Source organism: Bubalus kerabau, chromosome 23 (genome assembly GCF_029407905.1).
Source record: "Bubalus kerabau isolate K-KA32 ecotype Philippines breed swamp buffalo chromosome 23, PCC_UOA_SB_1v2, whole genome shotgun sequence".
In the NCBI taxonomy this organism is placed as follows: Eukaryota; Metazoa; Chordata; class Mammalia; order Artiodactyla; family Bovidae; genus Bubalus; species Bubalus kerabau.
The window spans coordinates 9,559,632-9,584,835 of NC_073646.1; the positions used below are offsets into that span (position 1 = coordinate 9,559,632).

The window sequence follows — 25,204 nt, forward strand, 5'->3', positions numbered from 1 at the left end:
AAAGAACTCACTCTGCATGGCAACTCAGCATCACTGAGGATACTCATGCCTTCCTGGTCTACTTTTGCTCTGGCAATTTGAGCATCCCTGGACCAGTTTCTTCTGAGATGGAAAGGAGGATGCTGGGACCTTATCAACTCTCAGATTGCCAGCTGACATATATATGTTATATAGTATCTGCATATTATACATCATATTAAATATATGTACATATACATATTGTGTTGTTGCTGTTATTCAGTCACTAAGTTGCATTGGACTCTTTGTGACCCCATGGGCTGCAGCATGCCAGGCCTCCCCGTCTCTCACCATCTCTGGGAGTTTGCCCAAGTTCATGTCCATTAAGTCGATGATGCCACCCAACCATCTCATCCGCTGTTGCCCCCACTCCTCCTGCCCTCAATCCTTCCCAGCATCAGGGTCTTTTCCAGTGAATCTACTCTTAGTATCTGGTGGCCAAAGTATTGGAGCTTCAGCTTCAGCATGAGTTCTTCCAGTGAATATTCAGGGCTGATTTCCTCTAGGACTGACTGGTTTGATCTCCTTGCTGTCCAAGGGACTCTCAAGAGTCTTCTCCAGTATTCTACTTACAATACATATTGTAGGGGAGCAAAATTTACCACTCCAAAACATCTCTTTGGCATGTAGATCATTTCAAGCTGAAACAATCAAGGCCCAAAAGACTCAGGAAGAAACTTTGACGTTCCTCCTAACTGCCTAAAAGGAAGATGGAGGACCTGTCCCCAGATTATAGCCATCAGCAGAGACGTCTGCAGAGGACCTGGGCCAAGTGTGGTCAGGGAAATTCAAGGCTGGGCCTAGAGGTGAGAGTGTACTCCATTGATTCTGCTGGCCCAGCAAACATTTATTTATCAAACATTTGCTTTTTCCTCTCCATGGCAATTGCCTTCCTACCCTTTGAAGTTTCAAACCACTACCCTCAACACCTTCTTTAGTCTTTAGTTGAAAATGGTATTTAAGGTGAGTCTTTGGCCATTTTGGTGAGTTACTCAGTTTTCCTAGGTCTCTCCAAGGTTTCAGTTCAGTTCAGTTCAGTCACTCAGTTGTGTCTGACTCTTTGCAACCCCATGGACCACGGCATGTCAGACCTCCCTGTCCATCACCAACTCCTAGAGTTTACTCAAACTCATGTCCATTGAGTCAATGATGCCATCCAACCATCTCATCCTCTGTCGTCCCCTTCTCCTCCCACCCTCAATCTTTCCCAGCATCAGGGTTTACATGTTATTAAACTTCCGTTTGACTTTCTCCTGTTAATCTGTCTCATGTCAATTTAATTCTTAGATTAGCCACAAGAATCTAGAAAGGAGGCACATTTCTTCCTCCACAATAATATAATACAGAACTTTGGTCTTCAATTTTCCTTTGAACTCTAATCTCATATATCCAATTGCCTCGCTGGCATTGACAAGTTGGGAAGCAAGCCTAACTCCTACAGTAAATAACTCTACAGTGTGAAGTACTTAGTTAACTAGCCTGTTGGGTAATTCGTTAACCTTGTAGAGCCTTAGGTTCTTCATCTCTTTAAGTACCCAGCTCATAGGAATAATAGTACTCAGCTCATAGCAGTAAGAGTACCAGCTCATAGCAATAATAGTGCCCAGCTCAGAGGAAAAATAGTACCTCTGAGTAATGGTAGTAATGGTACCCAGCTCACTGGCATCTTCTGAGGATGAAACGAGATTCTGCACGTGAAGTACTTGGAGCTGCATCTCACAGATGGCTAGGTTTCAATCAATGCAAAGATGAAATACCATGATGTTGTCCCAAAGGCACTTTCAGCTTACCTCTCCCAAACCTAAACGTGTATTCCTCCATGCCTCTGTTCTTTCTGAACCCTTCCTCCTCTCAGTCCTGTCCACTCCAGACAGAACAGCAGTTCTCAGTACTCAATGAATTAACCTTGCAAAGCCCAGGGACTGTGTGTATCTGAGTCACCAGCAGTGCCAATAAAAACAGGGGCTCCCGACCCCCACAGGCTTGGAGGAGCTGGCCCTAGCACAGGGAGGCAATGTTCACCTGTCCTATGAAAACGCTGCTGACACCTGCAAAGAGATGTGGCCACCCTGCGCCTTTTAGTATACGGACACATCACTGAGCACGGTTTGGGCCTTTCCAATTCTTCTTCCAAACTACTCAATGTAAGAGAAGCCAAAAGATGCGTGTCTGCTTCCCAACACTGTCGGACTGGAAATGAAATCAGCAAAAGGACTGGGGAGGAGGCCTGACTGATGCTTCTAAAGGAAACTGGGACTTCTCCATAAATTTATATACGCATAATTGGACATGAAAGTCAGTTAAGATAAGAACACATAAACCATCCCACTGTGTCTTCAAATATTAGGCTCCTCAGAGTCGTAAGAACGTAGATTGTTTAATTTAAATCTGGCGTAAGTGCTATGCTTGCAGTTTTGCCTACTTGCCAAAACCGCTTGGAGAACATTGGCTTCTGATGACTGAGCGTTTATAAATCTAAATCTGTCTCTACTCATTTCAGCTTCAGTTCCCTCTTCTAAAGCACACGGGCCGCACATTTGATTACTGTACACCAGAGTCACCTGAAGGACTTGTTAAAGCATGCAGATTCCCAAGCACGGGATCTGGAATTCGAATGCAGATCGGAATTTGAATCTCCAAATTCCAAAGACTCAGGTTCTGTTGGCTTAGCGGGGCTCAGGAATTCACATTTTTATTAGCATCCCTACTGATTCAGGTGGGCTTTCCAGGTGGCTCAGGAGTAAAGAATTTGCCTGCCAATGCAGGAAACATGGGTGTGGGTTGGGAAGATCCCAGAGGAGAAAATGGCAACCCATTCCAGTATTCTTGCCTGGAGAGTTCCAAGGATAGAGGAGCCTGGCGGGCTACAGTCTACGGGGTCACAAAAGAGTTGGACACGACTTAGTGATTAAACAACAACAACTGATTCAGACCCAGTTGGCCTGGAAACCCAAGGTCATGAAATGCTCATCCACCTTTGGTTCAGGAGACCGCCACATGTCAGAACAGAGCTGTTCCTGAAAACCCCATCTGTCAATGTTTGTGAAGTGAAGTGAAGTGAAGTCGCTCAGTCGTGTCTGACTCTTTGCGACCCCATGGACTGTAGCCTACCAGGCTCCTTGGTCCATGGGATTTTCCAGGAAAGAGTACTGGAGTGGGTTGCCATTGCCGTCTCCAGGAGATCTTCCTGCCCCAGGGACCGAACCCAGGTCTCCTGCATTGTAGGCAGACGCTTTACCGTCTGAGCTACCAGGAAGCTCATCAATGTTTGTAGATCAACCCTATTTTCTCACTGATTTACTTGATATTTTCTGGGATGTTTTATCTCCATTTATTATAAATTTCAATAAACCATGACACTTTAAAAACCTTAGTTTCAAATGACACAACAACTTAGTTTCAAGTTTCTGTGCCCCAAGACTGTTAAAGTGATTCTGGATTCTGAAGACAAGCTACATGTTTATATTGGCTGGCCTACTCTTCATGTGCATAATGTATTTATTGAACTTGAGAACAGTAGTTCTCAGATTTTACCTTGTATCCAAATCACCTTGGAGCAGCAGGATGCTTGTTAAATGCAAATCCAAAATCTCGACCACTAAAGAGAAGGTCTTGTGTTGAGTCCAAAACCTTGCATTTTTACAAGTAACCATTCGATTCAGGTGGGCCTCCCTGGTGGCTCAGTCAGTAAAGAATGTGCCTGCAATGCAAGAGATCCGGATTCGATCCCTGGGTTGGGAAGATCCCCTGGAGAAGGCAAATGGCAACCCACTCCAGTATTCCTGCCTGGAGAAGTCCATGGACAGAGGAGCCTCGTGGGCTACAGTCCATGGGATTGCAAAGAGTCGGACACGACTGAGCGACTAACACAGACACACATTTGATTTAGGTAGAGTTGGTTCCCTGGCCAGGGTTGGAGACACCCAGCTGTGGAGAGTTATTCTAAATCCTTTCTGCAAAACTGACAGCCGTTTATAATTGTGGTTTGTCTGGATTTTGCATTTTGGAAAGTGCTAAAGAAGTAGTCAAGTGCTGACACAAGTAAAAGAATCTCAGAATTGTTTCAGAGACTGAAGAATCCAGCCCTTTTACTCTTTAGATGGGGAAACTGAGGCTCAGGGAGGTGACATGACTTGTCCAAGGTCACAGCTAGCTAACGATAGAGCCCAGACTCAGACTGAGCTGGGACTCTTGTTTAACCATAATCCAAAGTCCCTCTTGTGTTTCAGACTCTTCTAGTAAGTTACAATTCATAAAGGAGCCTCCCCGTTTCATTGACCCTGCTGTATATGTACTTATAATCACTAAAGCACAGATGTCACTGAGACTTGTGAGTGGAGGGGTGGGACCCAACAGCTGAGCTACTTGCTCTGGGTTTTCTAAGCCAAGCCTCACTGGATTTTAGCATACTGGGGGTAGCATAAAGGGAATATCTTGAAATCCAACAATCCAGAAGCACGTAGGGTACCTCCCTGTACCTTCTGAGAAGAGAAACTTCTAGAGATGCTATACATAGTGAAGGAAGGGAATGTCTATTTTTTCAAAGCTGGGGTTTATTTTATTATTATTATTAAATGAGTTTATTATTCCTTAAACTGTATATCCTCATGATATTTACTCTTATAAAATAATTTCATAATACAGTTCCTGACAGAGGATGAGATGGCTGGATGGCATCACTGACTCGATGGACATGAGTCTCAGTGAACTCCGGGAGTTGGTGATGGACAGGGAGGCCTGGCGCACTGCGATTCATGGGGTCGCAAAGAGTCAGACACGACTGAGCGACTGATCTGATCTGATCTGATTTTAAAGTAATGTATTTCAAAATGAAAAATTTAAAAATAAAATGGGATGGGAAAGGGAAAAGGCAACTCAGTGTGGTGAAGTGGACACCTGAAAGACAGAAGTCTCATGATGGGATGAGCAGACATGATCAACACAGAGGCTGTCAGACCTTGGTGCAGTCTGGTGATGGCAGTTCTCAAATTCAGTTCTCATAATCATTTGAGCAGTTGGAGTCATCTTTGCGACCCCATGGACTGCAGCCTGCCAGGCTCCTCTGTCCATGGAATTCTCCAGGAAAGAATACTAGAGTGGATGCCCACCTCCCTTCTCCAGGGGATCTTCCTGACCCAGGGATTGAACCCAGGTCTCCTGCATTGCAGGTAGTATGTTTACCATCTGAGCCGCCAGGGAAGGCCGTCTCATACTTTAGACCAAGAAAAATTCCAAATATTAAAAATGCAACCAAAATAGAAGAGGATAAAACTATTTTATATCTGAGTGAAAAGGAGTTTTGAATTACCACTCAAAATCAGTGATGAAAAAAAAAAAAAGACTGATGAGTGTGACTATATAAAATATAAATCTCCACAGGAAAAAAAAATTATCTGCAAGCTCAAAAGATAAAGTAACAACAACAGAAAACTGGGACAAACATTTGTAATCACACCACAAATAAAGGGCTCATTTCTCTAACAGATAAATTAATAAGAAAAGATCATCAAAACAAGAGAAAAAAATAATGAATGCTTTCAAAAAAGTAGTTGCAGAAGGCTTTTAATTACATTTGGCAAAAAAAAAATTACGGATAATAAAAAGTGCAAAATTAAATGTTGGCACATGTTTTACCTATTATCTTTGCAAAATTTTCAAAGACTGATGACGCGCTGTGTTGACAAAGACTTTGGGGAGACAGGTACGTTTATACAGCAGGGGGTAAAGGTGAATTTCCTTGGGAGGGAAATTTGTCAATGTTTGTCAAAATCACAGCTCTGTGTGTAGTCTTTTACCCAGCAATCCAAGAAATTTCTCCTACAATGGATGTGACGCACATGTAAGAATATTCACTGCAGTATTGTTTGCAACAAAAACAAAAAATGATATCCTAAATATCCATCAGTAGGGGACTGATGAAATACCATATGGTACACTCACACAATGAAAAAGACTATAAATCTGTAAAATAAAAAAAAATCTCTGCAGCTGTTTATGCTTTGATAGAGAAAGATCTGGAAGGATACACAGGAAAAGCAGTAAAGGTGATTACTTCGTAGGGTACTGGGGCTTCCCAGGTGACGGTATAGCGGTAAAGAACATGCCTGCCAATGCAGGAGATGTAGGAGACGTGGGTTTGATCCATGGGTCAGGAAGATCCCGTGGAGGAGGAAATTGTAACCCACTCCAGTATTCTTGCCTGGGGAATCCCATGGACAGAGGAGCCTGGTGGGTTACAGTCCATGGGGTCGCAAAGAGTCACACGACTAAAGCAACTTAGCACGCATGCGCAGAGGGTCCTAGGTAAAAAAGGCACAGTGTGAAAGGAGGGCTCTCCACTGTTTAATTTTTTATTTTTGAATTGTGTAAATGAACTATCTATTCAAAATTTGATTTAAATAATTATCTGAGAAGCCTGTTAAACATATAAGTGATTTGCCCTAACATCAACTCCACTGAGACAGAATCTCCAAGTATAAGGAGGAGTGCCCTCACCTGTAACAGTGTGTGTGGTTATTTCTTTAAAAAAAAAAAAGACACACCCCTTTAGCTCTAGTTTCTGCGTTTAAAGTAACAATGTCATGCATTCTCCTCTCTGGAGATTGAACGTAGAATAAACCCACCATCTGCCCAAGTTTGCTAAGATGGATGTTATAATCATTATATGGCTTCCCGAGAACAATTCGTACAATTTATGGCCAGGGATGGTTTGTATATCTCTACTCTTTTTTGTTTGTATTATTAAAAAGAATTGAAAAAAAGAAAAAAAACCTATTTTGTCCTCTGGGTGACAGATAGATGAAGAGACCAGTCAGCCTTCAACCATTGTTCCTAACTATTGTCCTCACATTTATCCTCATGGTCTGTTCAGAATAACAGTATATATTGATGAAAATACCACAGTGGAAACAAATAAAAACTCACGCCTGTGGCTAAGCTGGAAAGTCATCAAAAATCTGTCTTTTCTGATATCTACCGAAAGTGAACATCCCACACTCTATAGTTTGGCAATTCCACTCTTAGGTATATAACAAGGAAAATGTATTCGCCTGTGCAACAAAAGATGTGTAGGAAAAAGCCCTAAGGAGCTTGACTCACAATAGCCCCACGTGGAACACCACCCCACGTCCATCGCGGTTAGAAGAGATGTGCGCGTTGTGGTGCATCCCCACACCAAACATTCTGCGTAGCAACGAGACTGAAAGAACCAGAAAGACATGCAGTGACCCCGCTAACAGAATGGTGAGCCATAAAAAGGGCAATCCAAAAAGAAAACGTGATTTCGTTATATGTTAGAATAACAGGGCAAAAGAACCTATGGTTTTAGAAGTGAGGATGGTAGATGGAAGACAGTACAGTAAGTCCCCTACATAGGAACAAGTTCCATTCCAAGAGCGAGTTCATTAAATACAATTTGTTTGTAAGTCCAGCAAAGTTAGCTTAGTCCCCAGCTAACTCACTTGGCTATATAGTACTGTACTGTAATAGGTTTATAATACTTTTCGTGCAAATAATGCATAAAAAACAAACAAGCACAAAAAATAAAGAAAACATTTCTAATCTTACAGGACAGCGCCTTGAAAAGTACTGTAGTCTGGGGCAACAGCTGGCATACAGGGGCTGGCATCAAGTGAACAGGCAAGAAAAGTTACCAACTGGAGGAGGGAGAGGAGGTGGGAGATAGGACAGCTGAAGGATCTGGGTGGTTAGGTCAGTTGGACAAAGTCATTGAGCTGCATATTTAACACTTGTACGTTTTCTGAATTTTTGTTTTGCCTTTCAGTAAGTTTTTAAAAAGTCATGAGCAGTGTGTGAATGAGTTTTGGATAAGTAACAGGCTCGACTTCTAAATAAATGCTCTCCCAGCCCCTGTTGAGATACCAAGAGATCCTAAGGAGACTGCAAGACAAAATGCCATTGGCCTCAGCTCCTGGAAATGATGCAGAGATCCGGGCATGATGCAGAGGGGTCCCTCCGCCCCACCGGAAAAAAAGAAGCAGCAAGACCTTCTCAATGCCTGGCAGAAAAGCCAAGGGAAAGAGGCTGTGTGTTAATCTGCAAGGAGAATACACTGCAGCCCGTTTTACTTGTCAGAATTCCTGACAGCTGAGAGGGTACATGTAAGTTAATTTTCTGGATAAGCAAAAATTTCCTCTTTAAACAATCCCACCATTTAAAACAAAATTATTTTTAATGGAACCCTTTCAAAAACACATTTCACACATCACTGAGTTTTCAAAAAGTTGAAGAGTCCACAGAATAGAATTCAACCTTTACACCAAATAACACTAGCAGTTAGGTCCCGTTTCAGTGCCAGGCACTATCTGAAATGCTTTACAGTAAATTTCCTCTTAATCCTCATAAAACCCCTAAGAATTAGGTCTTATCATTATTCCCACTTCACATATGAGACTGAGGGTGATTGATTAATTGTCTGAGGTCATAAAACAGGTCTTCTGTTTACAGCCTCAGTTATTTCACATCTGCTAACTTCCACCATGCCAACAGGTAGATGAGAATGTTCACTGTTCCTCTAGAGAGACTGAGTTCTCACTGCTTTTCTCTCCATATTTCCTTTCTCCTTCCTCAATGTGACACTCTTCTACAGAAGGCTACACCTCATAAACCCCTACCTAAAATCAGATAAAAATTGATAGCACTTTGTTTTAACCACTTTATATAAATTCCATCTCCTTAGATCTTCCTATGGCTAAAATAATCCCACTGAGTTGGGCCGACTTCTTTATCAGTTTAAGAGATCCCACTGGTTCTCTGCATTTCAAAGTGTCCTGGATTTGCTTTTTGCTTAACACAACTCAGAAGGAAGGCTTGGATTCTCATCAGATTAACAAAAAACAGCCCTCAGCGGGGGGCCTCCTTGACCTCCAGCTCTTGAGAAATTACAATGGGGAAACAGACAAGCACCAAGGCGCGCAGACATTGTCTGTAAGGCGCGTGGAAGGGCAGGCCTGCAGAGCAAAAGAAAAACCATCCTTACCCTGTTTTCAAGCTAACCAAGGCGTCCTCGACTCCCTTCTGGTTAAATTTGGTCATGTACTGGTGCATGTAGGGGTAGTTGTTCCGGATGTTTCTCTCCGTACTGCCGTTGGGCACCGTGCCAAATCGAAAGGGCGGGGAATAGTCGTGAGGTCTCTGAAACTGCAGAGAGACAGAGAGAGAGAGAGCAGGAGGAGAAAGAAGAGTCAGCCATCCTCTGCCTTGTGTCAGGAGTCAAACATCGGCACATGTCAGCGCAGGACAGAAGAAACCCATTCATTTCTGTGCTTTCTTTCTGCTTAATCACACCTTCCAGTTGTCTGGGAGCTCCAGGAAGTCAGAAACAGAGTCTGACTTGTTCCCCACTGTTCCCTGGAGCCCAGCATAGGGCCCGGCTGGGTGTGCAATAGATGCCTGTTGGATGGCATTTTAGAGAGACTGGCCTAGTGGTAGGGACACAGGGAGAAGCCGGGAAATGCTAGTTGAGCTGGAGTTAATGTATGACATTAGCTCATTCATCAGTTTTACAGCGACATTTTCTGAGATCCTCATCAATCACTTCCATCCTTGGACTCCATTTACAATTCCTTCCAATACATTCCAACAGAAGATGATGAAGGGGAGCAGAATTTGCCATCCCCAAATATGCCTCTCTGGCATATGGATTTTTGGGGGGCTGGTTATTTTTTTTTTAAGATAGAGCAGACACAGGAGAAACTGAAAACTGAGTCCAAGTTAACCTTTTTGGAAGAAGCAAAAATCTTACATTTATAAGGATGTCTTCCTCTCTGTAACCTGGAAGAGGACAATGACTAAATCTCTAAAACTCTTATCAGTGGAGAAGGCAGTGACTGAAATCTGCATCATGACCGTACCCTTGCTTACTTGCTTTTCTTGGTCACCTCCTAGAACCTTCCTTCCCCCCTGCCACACATCCCCAATCCTCACCGCATCTTTCTTACGACTTCAGCTGAAGATAAAATTTAAGCTGGTGGTTTGGGCTATTTTAGGGAGTTCCTCAGTTTTCTTGGGTATCTCCCATATACATGGGAGGTATACATGTTTTTCTCCCGTTAATCTCTTTTTTTTTTTTTTTTATGGGGAGTGGAGGTCTCAACCAAGAACCTAGAAGGGTAGAGGGACAGTCATTTTTCTTCCCTTACAATGATTCTATGTTATCATTTACTCATTCTCTAGCCATCATTCATTCATTCATTTATTCATGCATGCAGCAGGCAGTACTTATCAAGGGCCTAACACATGCCAGGGGCTTCTCTGGTGGCTCAGTGGTAAAGAATCTGCCTATCAATGGCGGAGACACAGATTCGGTCCCTGGGTTGGGAAAACCCCCTGGAGAAAGAAATGTCAACACATTCCAGTATTCTTGCCTGGGAAATCCCATGGACAGATGATCCTGGAGGCTACAGTCCATGGAGTTACAAAAGAGTCTGGCACAAGTTAGCAACTAAAACAACAGCAACCCATCCCAGGCACAATGCCAGGCTCCATGAAGGTTTCTTGAGCTGGATTCCATACTAGCCATTAGTTTCCCAGACATACCCATGTCCAGTACGGCTCCTGAGCCTCTGTAATGGCTCGCTGTCCATGCTCCCCTCATCTTCCCTGACTGACTGAGATTGTCTGTTCAGAACAGTCCTCCCCAAGATGTCCCACTTTGATCATGTGGTTATTTTTTTCACTCTATTTATGTTGTGTGTTACATCAACTTATTTTCATATGTTTAATCACCTACACATTCTTGGGATAAATCTCATTTGGTCATGACATCTTATTCTTTTTATATGCTCCTGCTTGATTTGGGTTGCTAGTATCTTGGTGAGCATTTTTGCATCAATATTTTAAAAAGATGTAGAGAACAAATGTACGGACACCAGGGGAGGATGAGGAGGGTGGGATGGATTGGGATTGACATATATACAGTACTATGTATGAAACAGATGACTAATGAGAACCTACTGTAGAGCACAGGGAACTCTGCTCCATGCTCTGTGGTGACCTAAATGGGAAAGAAATCCCGGGAAGAGGGGATTCACTCTGCTGTGCAGGAAAAACTAACACAACATTATAAGGCAACGATGAGCTTGTGCTCAGTCCTGTCTGACTCTTTGTGACCCCATGGACTGTAGCTTGCCAGGCTCCTCTGCCCATGGAATTTATCAGGCAAGAATACTAGAGTGGGGTGCCATTTCCCACTCCAGGGGATCTTCCCAAACCAGGGATCAAACCCATGTCTCGCCATCTCAGGCATTTAACCTCCTGCAGGCAGGTTTTTTTTTACCACTGAGCCACCTGGGAAGACCCAAAGCAACAAGACATTGGCCCATCATTTTTTTTCCCTTGTGATATCTTTGTTTACTTTATTATCAAGGAAAAATACTGGCTTCATAGAATAAGTTAGGAAGTGTTCCCTTACTCTCTATTTTTCTGAAGAGTTTGAGAAGGATTGGTGTTAATTCTTCTTTAAACTGGTAAAATTTACCAGCGAAGCTGTCTGGTCCTGAATTTTTCCATTCTTTAAAAAAAATTTTTTTTTTATTGAACTGGAGTTGATTTACAATATTGTGTGAGCTTCTGGTATACAGCAAAGTGATTCAGTCATATATACATATTCTTTTCCATTATAGTTTATTACAAGATGTTGAACACAGTTCCCTGGGCTATACAGTAGGACTTGCTGTTTATGTTTTATATACAGTAGTTTGTATCTGCTAATCCCAAGCTCCTAATTTATCCCTCCCCCAGATACGCCAATTTGGCATGTGAATTATTTTGAGCTGAAGGCATTCAAGATCCCATGGGCTCAAGAGAAACTTTTCCCCCTTCCCTTAAAGAATTTAAACTGGGGGCCTTGCCCATAAGAAGAATGATTATCAGAAATAACATTTTATGACCTATGACAGGCAAACATTTAATTACTGAACATCTGCTCTTCTCATCATCCTGTGAATCACCCACCTCCTTCTACAGCCCCAGGCTCCTACTCTACTCTTTAGCTTGGGATGGCACACCTTCCTGATTTTATCTTTCTGTCTCTGAACCTCTCATGTAAGGCGGCGGGGGGTGGGAGGGGGTTCCTGCACATTCAAAATTAAATTAGAGTTTCTCCTGTTGGTCTGCCTCACGTTAATTTAATTCTAAGACCAGGCAGAAGAATCCAGAAGGAGAGAGAAAGGTTTTCTTCCTCTCTGACATCTGCTCACATCTTCAGTGTTTGGGGTAATCTAATCAGATTAGGCGTCCAGAAGACTGGGTCTAAGTCCTGGAAATACAGTTAAAATCTAGAGACAGCACAAGGCAATGGTTATTAAGTGTGAGCTCAGCTTTACAGGTTCCAAAATCAGTCCCTTACAGACTGTGGAGTCTTAGTGAAGTCACTTCCCTTCCCACTGTTTCCACTTATTTCCTGTCGGCAGAGTAGGAAACTCATCAGTACTTCCCTCTTGGGGTCAATGCTGCTGCTGCTAAGTCGCTTCAGTTGTGTCCGACTCTATGCGACCCCAGAGACGGCAGCCCACCAGGCTCCCCCGTCCCTGGGATTCTCCAGGCAAGAACACTGGAGTGGGTTGCCATTTCCTTCTCCAATGCATGAAAGTGAAAAGTCAAAGTGAAGTCGCTCAGTCGTGTCCGACTCTTCACGACCCCATGGATTGCAGCCTACCAGGCTCCTCCATCCATGGGATTTTCCAGGCAAGAGTACTGGAGTGGGGTGCCATTGCCTTCTCCGCTTGGGGTCAATGGGAAGATTTAAAATTACAGTGTTTGTCAAGTAATAAGAATAGTGTCTAGAACAGAAGAAGCACTCACAAAATAAAACTGTTCATAGCTAGTGGTAGTGGGAAGCTGCTGTATAACACAGGGCGCCAGCCTGGGGCTCTGTGATGACATAGAGGGGTGGGATGAGGGGGTAGGAAGGAGGCTCAAAAGAGAGGGGATCTATATATATAATCACAGCTGATTCGTCTTGTTGCAAGGCAGGAATCAACACAACATTATAAAGCAATTATCTTCCAATTAAAAACAAATTTTTAAATAAATTAAAAAAATAAAACTCTTACTTTTCATTTCTACCATCATCCTGGGGAAAAAAAATGTAACCTGGACCTCATTTTTCTATGAAATATGGAATTCTGGAACCAGAAAGTGATGATAATATGACTTAACACTTCTTGAGGACTCGGCTGGGGCCAGCAATGTGCCAAGAATGTTAACAAATATTGGCTCATTTAATACAACAACCCTGTGTGTGTGTCAGTCGCTCAGTCTTGTCTGACTCTCTGAGACCACATGGACTGCAGCCTGACAGGCTCCTCTGTCCATGGAATTCCCCAGGCAAGAATACTGGAGTGGGTTGCCATTCCCTTCTCCAGGGGATTTTCTTGACCCAGGGATCGAACTCAGGTCTCCTACATTGACAGGCAGATTATTTACCTGACCCACTAGGGAAGCCCTAAAACAACTCTGCCAGAAAACTAACCTTCGAGGCTTGGTTTCACAGATGAGGAAACCAAGGCTCACAGAGGTTACATGACCTTCTTAAGATTGTTGTTGCTGCTCAGTCACTAAGTCATGTCTGACTCTTTGTGACCCCATGGACTGCAGCACACCAGGCTTCCCTGTCCTTCACCATTTCCCAGAGTTTGCTCAAACACAGGTCCATTGAGTCCGTGATGCCATCCAACCATCTCATCCTCTGTCGTTCCCTTCTCCTCCTGCCCCCAATCTTTCCCAGCATCAGTGTCTTTTCCAGTGAGTTGGCTCTTCACATCAGGTGACCAAAGTGTTCTTAAGATTACACTCCTTGTAAGCAGCCCTAAGGTCTGAACTCTATCAATCCTCCGGGACCCTCACTAGTGATCTCTCCTCTTTTAGAGGTGAGGACCTTGAAACCCAGAGGGAAGGACAGCCAGTGAACCTCTGGCAGCACCAGCACTGGGGTCCAGAGGTCTCTCAGAGTCCCAGGCCAGCACCTCTTCCACGGAACTGAGAGCTGCCTAAGGAAGCGTCCAAGTTTACCCCAGGATGAGGCCCGTGGAAACCATTATTCCTTTTTCCAGACTCACACTTCATTTCACTGTTAATTAAAATTTCCAGCTACAGATTGTCCCCCTTAAATTAGGTATGCTGCTGCCTAATAAGCAGCCGTAACTGGATTGGGGGGAAGGGGCCATACATTGTCCAAATGAGATCCTCCTGCTGGGAGCCTTGCGTTGGGAGTGTGTGTGCAGACAACAGAATGCTCTTTGCACTTACTCAGGCAAGCGGCGTCACAACCCATCACCTCGGAGGGGGAGGCGCTACCCCAGCGCAATGGCATGGCAGCTGTCTGCTCGGGGGCACAAAGGCAGTGGCTCTGCTCATAAATCTAGGCCTTGTAGCAGCCACTCCCAATCTCCTGAGACATCGATGGCCTGTTTGCCTAACTGCCTTCCCCTTCACTCACCATCTGTAGCTGAGGAGGCACGCAGCTCTTTGAGATCCTTTCCTTCTTTGCCTTTGGTTTGCAGAACAATAGAGAGAGGGAGTCCGCCTCGGGGATGAATTTCTACACTTCTCTGGCCTTGACTGTACCATCACCCACTCTAAACTCAGCCTGGCACCCAGATGGAGGAACCTTTTCCTGTTCAACTAAAGGCTGTCAAACTTTTAAAAGCATGACTCATGACACATCTTCCATCTCTGCCCTGCACACACACAGACACATACCACATCACAGCACGCTTTCTACCTGGGATTATCCTCTAATGTCAGCCATGGTGAACTACATTTTTAATGGCCACCATCTGTAAATTAATGTCACGACTCCCTAAAGCGTCCTAACCTACAGTGTGACAAATAGCTAGGGGCAAGGACGACGCTTGCAGGAAGCCCAGGGCCTAGTGTTAAGGGCACCCTCTGTGTTTCTTCAGTTCAGGTCCATCCCTCATTTGTGTCTGACTCTTTGCAACACCATGGACTGCAGCACACCAGGCTTCCCTGTCCATCACCAACTCCTGGAGCTTGCTCAAACTCACGTCCATCGAGTCGGCGATGCCATCCAACCATCTCATCCTCTGTTGTTCCCTTCTCCTCCTGCCTTCAAAATTCCCCAGCATCAGGGTCTTTACCAATGAGTCAGTTCTTCACATCAGGTGGCCAAAGTATTGGAGTTTTCGGCTTCAGCATCAGTCCTTCCAATGAATATTCAGGACTGATTTCCTTTAGGATTGACTGGTTGGATCTCCTTGCAGTTCAAGGGACTCTAAAGAGTCTTCTCCAACACCACAGTTCAAAAGCACCAATTCTTTGGTGCTCAGCTTTCTTCATAGTCCATCTCTCACACCCATACATGACTACTGGAAAAACCATAGCTTTGACTAGATGGACCTTTGTCAGCAAAGTAATGTCTCTGCTTTTTAATATGCTGTCTAGGTTGGTCATAACTTTTCTTCCAAGGAGCAAGTGTCTTTTAATTTCATGGCTGCATTCACCATCTGAAGTGATTTTGGAGCCCCCCAAAATAAAGTCTGTCACTGTTTCCATTGTTTCCCCGTCTATTTGCCATGAAGTGATGGTACTGGATGCCATGATCTTAGTTTTTTGAATGTTGAGCTTTAAGGCAACTTTTTCACTCTCCTTTTTCACTTTTATCAAGAGACTCTTTAGTTCTTCTCTTTCTTCCATAAGGGTGGTATCATCTGTATATCTGAGGTTGTTGATATTTCTCCTGGCAGTCTTGATTCCAGCTTGTGCTTCATCCAGCCCTGCTTTTCCCATGATGTACTCTCTATGTGTTTCTTACAGGAATGGATTTCCAAGGTAACTTTCTTCCTTGAGAGTGCAGAAGAAACAAATGTGGGCTCCAGCCCAGGAAGGGGTGGTGCAGAGGTCTCCTCCATCAATAAGATCACGTGTGTTCATGCTAAGTTGCTTCAGTCGTGTCTGACCCTTTGCGACCCTTTGGACTGTAGCCTGCCAGGTTCCTCTGTCCATTGGATTTCTCAGACAAGAATACTGGAGTGGGTTGCTATTTCCTATTTCAGAGCATCTTCCCAATCCAGGGAGCGAACCTGTGTCTCTGTGTCTCCTGCACTGGAGGATTCTTTACCACTGAGCCACCTGGGAAGCCCCATGCTTCCAGATGTAGCATCAAACTGCCCCGGCCCTTAAGAGGGAGGAGAGGCTCAGAGGCCTCCATTCAGCCAATGAGGGTGGTGAACGAGGCTCACCCAGCATGAGTCCATGAGAACACATTCATGGGCTCATCCACAAGGTACAGTCCCCGAACTCCCTCTATCGCTGTCGGTGCAATAACATTCCAGACCCCAGAAAGGAGGGATGGTTCGAATCAGGCAATGGTGATGGTCAAGAGGAGGGGGAGGAGAAGAAGCGGGGAGAGGCAGCAGAGAGGGGCTGGAGGAGTGGAGAGGCGAGGGAAGAAAGAACATTTATAACAGGATTACCTGCCATGTGCCAGGCAAGGTGTGAGGATTATCCCTAATCCTCATATCAACCTTGCCAGAACAGTATTAAACCCCTCTATCAGGAAATTAGGCCATGGAGAGACAGACACTCTGAAGGCCATACAACTACTGTTGGCCAGGATTTGAACCTAGATTCGTTTGACCCCTATGGTGTTGCTTTTTCCACTACAGCAATCTGTCTCCCAGAGACAGATTTCAGTAACCACGGTAACACCCAACATTTTGTAGAGGGTCGCCACCAACATTCCAACTTCTTTTATAATTTCGAGGGGAATGAATTCCTCTATGTATAATTTAACCCCAAGGTCATCTGAGCACACCACGGGCTCCAACAGCAAGCACTAATGCTGCAAATGGCTGAAAAGTATTATAAACCTGAGTTGTTACATAGATACTCATGATTAAAACAAACAAAAAATAAATACACTTGCATACGGTATTAAAATAAATTGATTCAATATAGATTTTTATTTTGCAGACTTTCTTGGTGTATTTGCCATTAATCTTCTGGGAGCACTTAGCTTATTTACTCCAGGAATTTTGCTGTTTATTTAATTGTATCAAACATTTAATTAAAAGAGCTATCCGCTTGCTGCTAATGCTCTGAGCATGGAAGCTGAGCCCTGTCTCATGAGGATACAGTATCTGTTACTAGGTGTTTCCAAGTCAGAGAAGGTCAGTGGAATTATTAGTGGTTCTAATTAGTTTTCCCACAAGCAGTCATGTTATTAGACCTAAAACTAGGTAGCAAGGGACTTTTTTTTTCTCCTTGCTGTTGAAAATAGCATCAGAAAGTAAACTATGCTGCCAACTACTTTCTGTTTTAAAAAAGTGTTTCTTTAGTTTACTTTGTGCCAGGTCTTAGTTGCATGTGGGATCCAGCTTCCTGACCAGGGATTGAACCCGGGCCCCCTGCACTGGGAGCACAGAATCTTAGCCACTGGACCACCACGCAGTCCCTGCATGTCCCACTTTTTGCAACCCCATGGACTGCAGCCCACCAGGCTCCTCTGTCCATGGGATTCTCCAGGCAAGAACACTGGAGCGGGTTGCCATTCCCTTCTCCAGGGGATCTTCCTGACCTAGGGATCAAAACTACATCTCCTTCAGCTCCACTACTGAGCCACCAGGGAAGTCCAAAGAAGTCCCTACAGATTATTAATACTTTCTTGAAAAATCTTCTCATCCAGAACATGGTTTCCCACTGCTTCCAATGTTCATTCCTCTGGTCACTTATTCTAGGAACTATACATTTGCTCCCATATATGATGTAATTGGATCTGTAGAAGATTTCATTGGCTACAGGGAACATTCTCACTGGCAGCTTCCTTTTATCCTCACAGCAACTATGACTCCCAAATGTTCAGAGAGGAGCTAGCAGGTACAGCAAGGTTACACAACAATAAAGGCATCACAAAGCTGGTACATGGCAGAGAGGAAAGGAAACCCAACTTTCTTGACTCCAAGTAGATGGCTTTCTCTGCTGCCCCCAGATACACTTAAGGTGAGCCAAGGAATTGAGTGAATGTGATTTATGAAGGAAGGGCTCTGGGAGAAATCAGGAAGGATATGGGGGAAGGAGGTTAGGGAAGGGGAGGAAGCCAGGCAAGGGTGTGACTATGGACAAAGTCTTAACATCAGCCTGAACCCACAGGGAGCTCGAGAGTAAACTGCACCTTGGAGTTTTCCCAGAAGCAACAGAACAGCTGGCTTTTGTACTCTCACCCTGGTTAGTCATTGGTTACAGGAAGGTCGATGCTTTCTAACTGTGGTGCTGGAGAAGACTCTTGAGAGTCCATCAGACTGCAAGGAGATCAAACCAGTCAATCCTAAAGGAAATCAACCCTGAATATTTACTGGAAGGACTGATGCTAATGTTAAAGCTCTGATACTTTGGCCACCTGATATGAAGAGCCAACTCACTGGAAAAGTCCCTGATGCTGGGAAAGATTGAGGACAAGAGGAGAAGGGGGTGATAGAGGAAGAGATGCTTGGATGGCATCACAGACCCGATGGACATGAGTTTGAGCAAATTCCAGGAGATGGTGAAGGACAGGGAACCCTGGTGTGCTACAGTCCGTGGGGCCACAAGGAGTCAGACATGACTTAGCGATTGAACAACAACAATAATATCCAGGCATCCACTGTTTTGCTGCTGCAAGATAATTGCTCTCTGAAGGTCCCTGAGCCTTCATCAGCAAAGGTGAGGCTGGGCACAGAGTCGGGAAAGGGATCCAAGGAGCCCCAGGTGGGTGCCTGCAGGCCCAACATACCATGCCTTTCTCACTCAGTTAGCAAGCATGCGTTGGGCATCCACTCAGTGCCACAGAACCCTGCCATCCGCTTCCCCCAAGTCTATTTTAATCTCATCACTATTCTCTCCTTTACAGCACTTACTCCTGCCTGGAATTTCCTTGTCCGTTACATTTACTCAGGTGCTGTTTATTTCTTCCTACCGGAATTTAAGTTTCACAGGAGCACAAGCCCAGGCTGCCAAGTTGACCACAGTGACCAGGAAGATTCTCCCAAGAGGTGGTAGTTCCCCTAAAACCTGGAAGTCCAGGAGGAGTCGTCCATGAGAATAAAGGGGGAAGAACATTCCAGGCAGAGGACCTGAGAAGTGCAAGGGCACTGTGGTGGAAACACACTTGGATGCCTAGGGGACAGAGAGGGGGCCTCCGCAAGCAAGAGGGAGGGGACACATGGGGATGGCCAGCTTAGCGCAGGGTGTTGTCACCACGATGAGGACAGTGGCACCCACTCAAGAGGCATTTCTGACGGGGAGCCATCAGAAAGGCCAGCGACTCCCGAGGGTGATGGTGCCTCTGTGAAGGTGACTCACCCCAGCACCCCCGCCCCCCACCATCTCTCTGATGACAGGCCTCTCTGCACTTCGTTCAACCACCCTGTAAGTCACGGATAAGCTGTTAAAGGCTCTTCATGGGCTGATTTTCTATTCAGCGGTCTGCTGATGAATGCTGAAAGGATATATGTAGCCTTATGCCAACAAGACATGATAGTGAGATTTTATAAAGAGACAAATTATACTCACACACAAGACAGAAAATCTTTGCAACGCAGCAAGTCCCCACACTGCTGAGCTTAGCAAGTCAGGGTCTGCTTCCTGAGACTAAAATTTCAATAGAAGGACGTATCCAGTTTACCTCCTTTCTTCCTCCCTGTGCATTTCTGAGTAGCTACTCACTCCCCACAGCCCTCGTTACATGGCACTGGGGAACGGAGAGAGCAGGTGTTAACATTCCTGTCTCCCTGGTGGTGGGCAGCACAGACACACGCAAGGGAGGCCTGGAGCTGTGTCTGAGTAAACGGAACTGGTGGGAAGTGAAAAATCAGCCCTGTATTCCTTTTGCATCCCTTGAAGAAATTTCAGGTGAGTCAGGAGTGCTGGCGATGGGCTGATTGGTTACGTGGTGAAAAGGAGGTGTCAGTTTCGTATCCGGGCAGGGCTCAGAGAAGGGCTTTGCTGGTTGCTCAGCAGTAAAGAATCTGCCTGCCAGTGCCGGAGACTTGGGTTTGATCCCTGAGCCAGGAAGATCCCCTGGAGGAATAAATGGCTACCTGTTCCAGTATTCTTGCCTGGAGAATCCCATGGACAGAGAAGCCTGTCTGTCCTCACCAGGCAACAGCCTGTCCCTCACCAAGCAACAGTGAGGTCACAAAGAGTCAGACACGACTGAGCACGTGTGCAGGGCTCAGAGAGGACTTTTGTTTTCAAGGCAGAAATGAAGAATCCAAGGCAAGGAGCATGAAAGACTCATATAAAGTCACAAAACTGGGAGGTACCTATAGCTGAGAGCTTCGCCCAAGATTCTCCTGGTCCAAGGTTAATGGATTTTCCTCACCATCGTCCTCTCCACGACAAGAGAGTGAAGTTGCTCAGTCGTATCCGACTCTTTGCGATCCCATGGACTGTAGCCCACCAGGCTTCTCCGTCCATGGAAGTTTCCAGGCAAGAGTACTGGAGTGGGCTGCCATTTCCTTCTCCAGGGGATCTTCCTGATTCAGGGATCAAACCCAGGTCTCTCACATTGCAGGCAGACACTTTACCATCTGAGCTACCAGGGAAGCCTCTGCCCTAAGCTGTGACATGAGTCACAGAGGTCAGAAACGATCATGAACACAATCATGTACATATGAGGGGTGATACTGGGGGAAACTACATTCCCAAATTAGATCTGGACTTTTTAAGACTTAGGAGAGCTAAGCTTAAGCTTCTGTTCCTGAAAACTTTCAAAATATGCCCAATGGAGTTAAGAAGAAAAGAAAATCTCCCTAGGTTTGTGCTTTTGAGTTGATGATTTGGGTGGTGGGAGCCTGATTTACTTCCTCTGTTGTTCAGTCGCTCAGTCGTGTCCAACTCTTTGCGACCCCATGGACTGCAGCATGCCAGGCTTCCCTGTCCTTCACCATCTCCCGAAGTTTCCTCAAGCTCAGGTCCACTGAGTCGGTGATGCCATCCAACCATCTCATCCCTAGTAGCCCCCCTCTCCTCCTGCCCTTAGTTGGCTCTTGGAAAACTCACTGGAAAACATCCTCTGAGCGGGGAACACTTAAGATCAACTCCTCAGGCAGAGACGAAAGCAAAGTGACCTTACCTTTTTGTCACTGAGGCCAGTCACTTGGTCCACAAACTCCTCCTGGATCATGAAGGCAGCCAGGTTGGCTGTGTAGCTGGCCAGGAAGATGACGGCGAAGAAGGCCCACACGGACACCATGATCTTGCTGGTGGTCCCTTTAGGATTCTGGACAGGCACGGAGTTGTTGAACACCAGGCCCCAGAGGAGCCAAATAGCTTTTCCAATTGTAAAAGAAGGCCCATGGGGTGCTGCAAATGACAGGAAGGACATTCTCAGCGTGTCCTCCAAACACACACTTGGGAGCATGCACTGGCCCCAGCAACCCTGAAGGCTGTCAGAAGACAAGTGTATCTCATCACTGTCCCAGGACCACAACCACAAGTTCTTTTTTCTCTAAAAATTAGCGTTCTTCCCACATTTCTGTATTGCTGACTTTTTGCCACATTTCTTAAAAGAAAAGGAAAGAAAGGAAGACAGACAGAGGAAGGGAGGGAGGTAGAGGAGGGAGAGAAGAAGGAAGGGAAGAAGAAAGAAAGAAAGGAAGGAAGGAGGAAGGGAAGAAAGAAATTTACAAAGGAAGGAGGAAAGAATGAAGGAATAGAGGGAGGGAGGAAGGAAAGAAGAAAGAGAAAATGGTTATGAAAATTCAGGCTTGAATTAGAAGTAGTGTTATGACCTGTTTTAAATGTGGATTTAATTTGACTTCCTTTTGGTGGGTACACGGATGGCCTTACCAAAAAAACATGTGCCTATGGGCTGATTCGGTATGCATGTGTTGTGATATTGTATAAGAACCATGCAATTCAGAGGGACTGATGTTTGATATTCTAATCTGATTGTCCCTAGCAATGGCTCCTGTTCAAACTCAGATGTAAGATGTGCACAATGTAGAAATTAAACCAAACTAAAATGCTCTCCAAATGGAGACATTACGGAACCGAACAATAGCGCTTAATTCTCCTAACGCTTCACAGATGGGAGATATTTGGTTGCAGGGTCATTGAAAATGAACTCTGATATCACAGCACTTCTTCTCCCTCTGCGTATTCTTAAGATTCTTAAGTGTTCCTTGCAACAGACTTAACTAAAGAGGCAGAACAATATGCCAGAATTTATTGGGGAGGAGAATATGCAGGCTGTAAAACACACATGTTAGAGCTTTCAAGCTGTTTTTGTGCAAGGGAGAAAAAAAACTCAATTTATGCCCTCATTTCATGGGGGAAAAGAGTCTTCCTTTAACAGAAGGTTAATTTTTATGTCATTTAAGTAAATGAAGATATGAAAAAATGATCTACTTAGACTTCAGTTGGCGATGCACGTGGAGTGGGCAATAAATAAGAGGCAGAAGTGAATCCAGATTGATGGAAGCTATGAAGTTCTGGGCAGAGAGCCTAACTAGGAAGCAGGCTTTCTGTACATGGAGGGCAAACTCGGGCTACAGCAATACTTACAATATCCATATACAGCACATTAAAGAGAAGGCAACTAATTCTATTATCCTCAACCTCAAGCTCTGTGCTTTCTCTTTGCCTCATTTTATGAGCTTCTGGGCTTATACCCAAGAGGCTGAGAACTCTTTGCAAAAAATAATTAGAGTCGATCCAGTCAACTCCATGAACTACTTAATTTTATTAGGGTTGCCTGTTGATCAGAAGTGATATCTATTTGGGAATCAGTTGCAGGGTATCTGTCTGAGACATTTAGGAATTCCTGATTAAGTAGCCTGTTCCTGAATCATATAATTCCCGCCCCCCCCCACCCCCCAAAGGACTGAAATGTAACAAAACTATTTTGTGCAAGGAAATAAGTAGCTGTCATTTCCTGAGAGTTTCTACATGTGGATGAGCAGAAACCAAAAAGCCTCCAGGTGATGGAAGGGCTGGGGAATTTGCACGCTAGATTCCTTCCTTCACAACAGTGTGTGCTCTGGCCAAAGGAGAATGTATTGTACATGTACATGTATTGTACCTTTGGGTAGTTTTTTATTAACATCTTCCAAAATACATGTCAAACGTGTCCGTTCACCTCCATCTCCATCATCTCTGTCCAAGTCCAAACCACTGTAATTCTTTCTCTTGGAAACCTACAGCACCTTCCTTAACTAGTCTCCCTCTTTCTACATCATCTCGATAGAATGTTGTTCTTCACTCGCTCAGTTGTGTCCGACTCTGTGACCCCATGAACTGGGCAGCTTATATTGACAGATAATAACTTTGATGGATAGAAACTGACCTTTCTGCACTATACAGGTATGTATTCTGCCTTTTCCCTGCCACTGTATTTTGAAGAAAGTCTGAAATGCTTACCACTGACTTTGTCTTATACCACTGTCTACCTCACTTAGGTCTTTTCTGTTTCTTGGGCAGGTCAAGATTGATCCTGTGCCAAAGACTTTGTATCTGCTAAGATATAAGACTTTATAAAGCCTGCATAGAAGGCTTTTCCCTCAGTTTTCCATAGGTTGGAATCCTCATCCTTCAGGTCTCAACTCAAGCATCATCCCTTCCTGAAGCTCTGTCCTTCTTGATCATCACATTTAAGATGTGCTCAAATCCCATAATTTTTCCCCCGTCCTCTTGAAATTTACTACAATCTGTGATTATTCATGTATGCAGTTGACATATTATCTCCACAACTAAATTATCAGTTCTCCAAGGGTCAGGAACTCTCTATCCAATTTATCACATTACCCTCCTGCTCCAGTACTGGGCACTCAATAAATAATCATCAAATAAATGCATGAATTCACACACAACACAAACTGATTTTGCAAACATAAACATCTACTCTCCTGTAATATTATCACCCATAGAAAACTGCCTCAGGACCCAGTCTGTTGGAAAGCTTCTTACTAGGTTAATTACATTACCTGTTTAAGTGAAAGACTGGCAACTCTCCCACTTAAATACAACATGATTATTTAGAGCATTTTTACTCTGTTTGGTTGATGGGAGCTGATTTATGTGGTAATTACCACTCTTCAATGGTTAAGAAGGGGAGGACTTCAATAAAACTGAGTTCCCGAAAGATCCTCATGACCTGTTGGCTGTTTTCAACACTGAATCTTCCTAGTGGAAAGAACATATGGCAAAGTGCCTTGTTTTTTAATAACTGTACCTTGAAGATCTGCTATCTTCCATCATCTAAGGTCATTTTTCAGGAAACAGATTTGGTCTTGGCATCCTTCTGATACCATTTACTTAGAATGTGTTGTGCATTGAGAAAAATTCACTCAAAATTGTGTGATGTGTTTATGCATAAGGCTCAGGTGCGAGCCTCTTAATAAATTATAGCCAATGAATGCATCCCAATTCAATTTTCTGCTTACTGATTGCCACTTTATCAAGTACTTATGCACTAAAGTCAGGCATTTTCAAGAGGAAAATGTAACCAGGGAAAATCACCATTTTATCATTATATTTATCATCAAACGAATGTGAGCACAATTCAGAAGTTTAGAGAATGTTCTTAACCCAGATTCTATAAAACCATTTTCTTTGCATAGACTGAAGTTGAGATTCAATAGTGGTTTTAACATTTCTTTTGATGCACATTTTGAAAGCTAATTGCCAGAAAAAACTGCTTCAAATAAGCTTTCTCAACAAATACCAGCAGTATTTACCTAACAACTACTGACTCCACATTATAGCAAGCTTAAAAATGTCTCATGTTTTAAGTCTTGTCCTTCTTTTCAGTTGAAGGGACTAACCCATACCTGGATGGCATTGCACGTAGAATTAATGACACAGCATCATTAATATGATGGTATAGCAAGGCAGTGTAGGATCATGTGTTCTAAATCTGAAATCTTCACTGAAAGTCAATTAAATGGCATCAACTTTGAATCATGCATATGAAGGCAGGCTCACCTTTCCCTTTGGCTAGGTTTCTGTTGTATCCAACAGGACTGAAGTATTCAAAGACGAAGACAGCTATGGCTGAGACAATGAGCAGCATCACAAACATCATCACCCAGACGGAGGCGCTGAATGGTTCTGCAGATAAAAGAGGCCAGAGGGATGGAGACGTGATCAGTTACTCCTCCTCACAACCTGGGCAAGCAGGAAGCCTAGAGGTCCATTTTCAGATTCACTGAGAAACCCACTCTGG

The 25,204-nt window shown here is 44.2% G+C and overlaps 1 protein-coding gene across 1 annotated transcript in view; it reads right to left on the bottom strand.

The window, feature by feature from the left end:
* The window catches only part of GRIN2A (glutamate ionotropic receptor NMDA type subunit 2A), a 437,090-nt gene that overhangs the window by 62,394 nt on the left and 349,492 nt on the right, over positions 1-25,204 (bottom strand). Inside the window, exons 8-10 of the mRNA XM_055561516.1 lie at positions 24,964-25,089; positions 21,113-21,342; positions 9,017-9,177 (exon numbers count right to left, since the gene is read on the bottom strand). Of these exons, the coding sequence (XP_055417491.1) occupies positions 9,017-9,177; positions 21,113-21,342; positions 24,964-25,089 (517 nt within the window). The remainder of the gene's footprint in view (positions 1-9,016; positions 9,178-21,112; positions 21,343-24,963; positions 25,090-25,204) is intronic.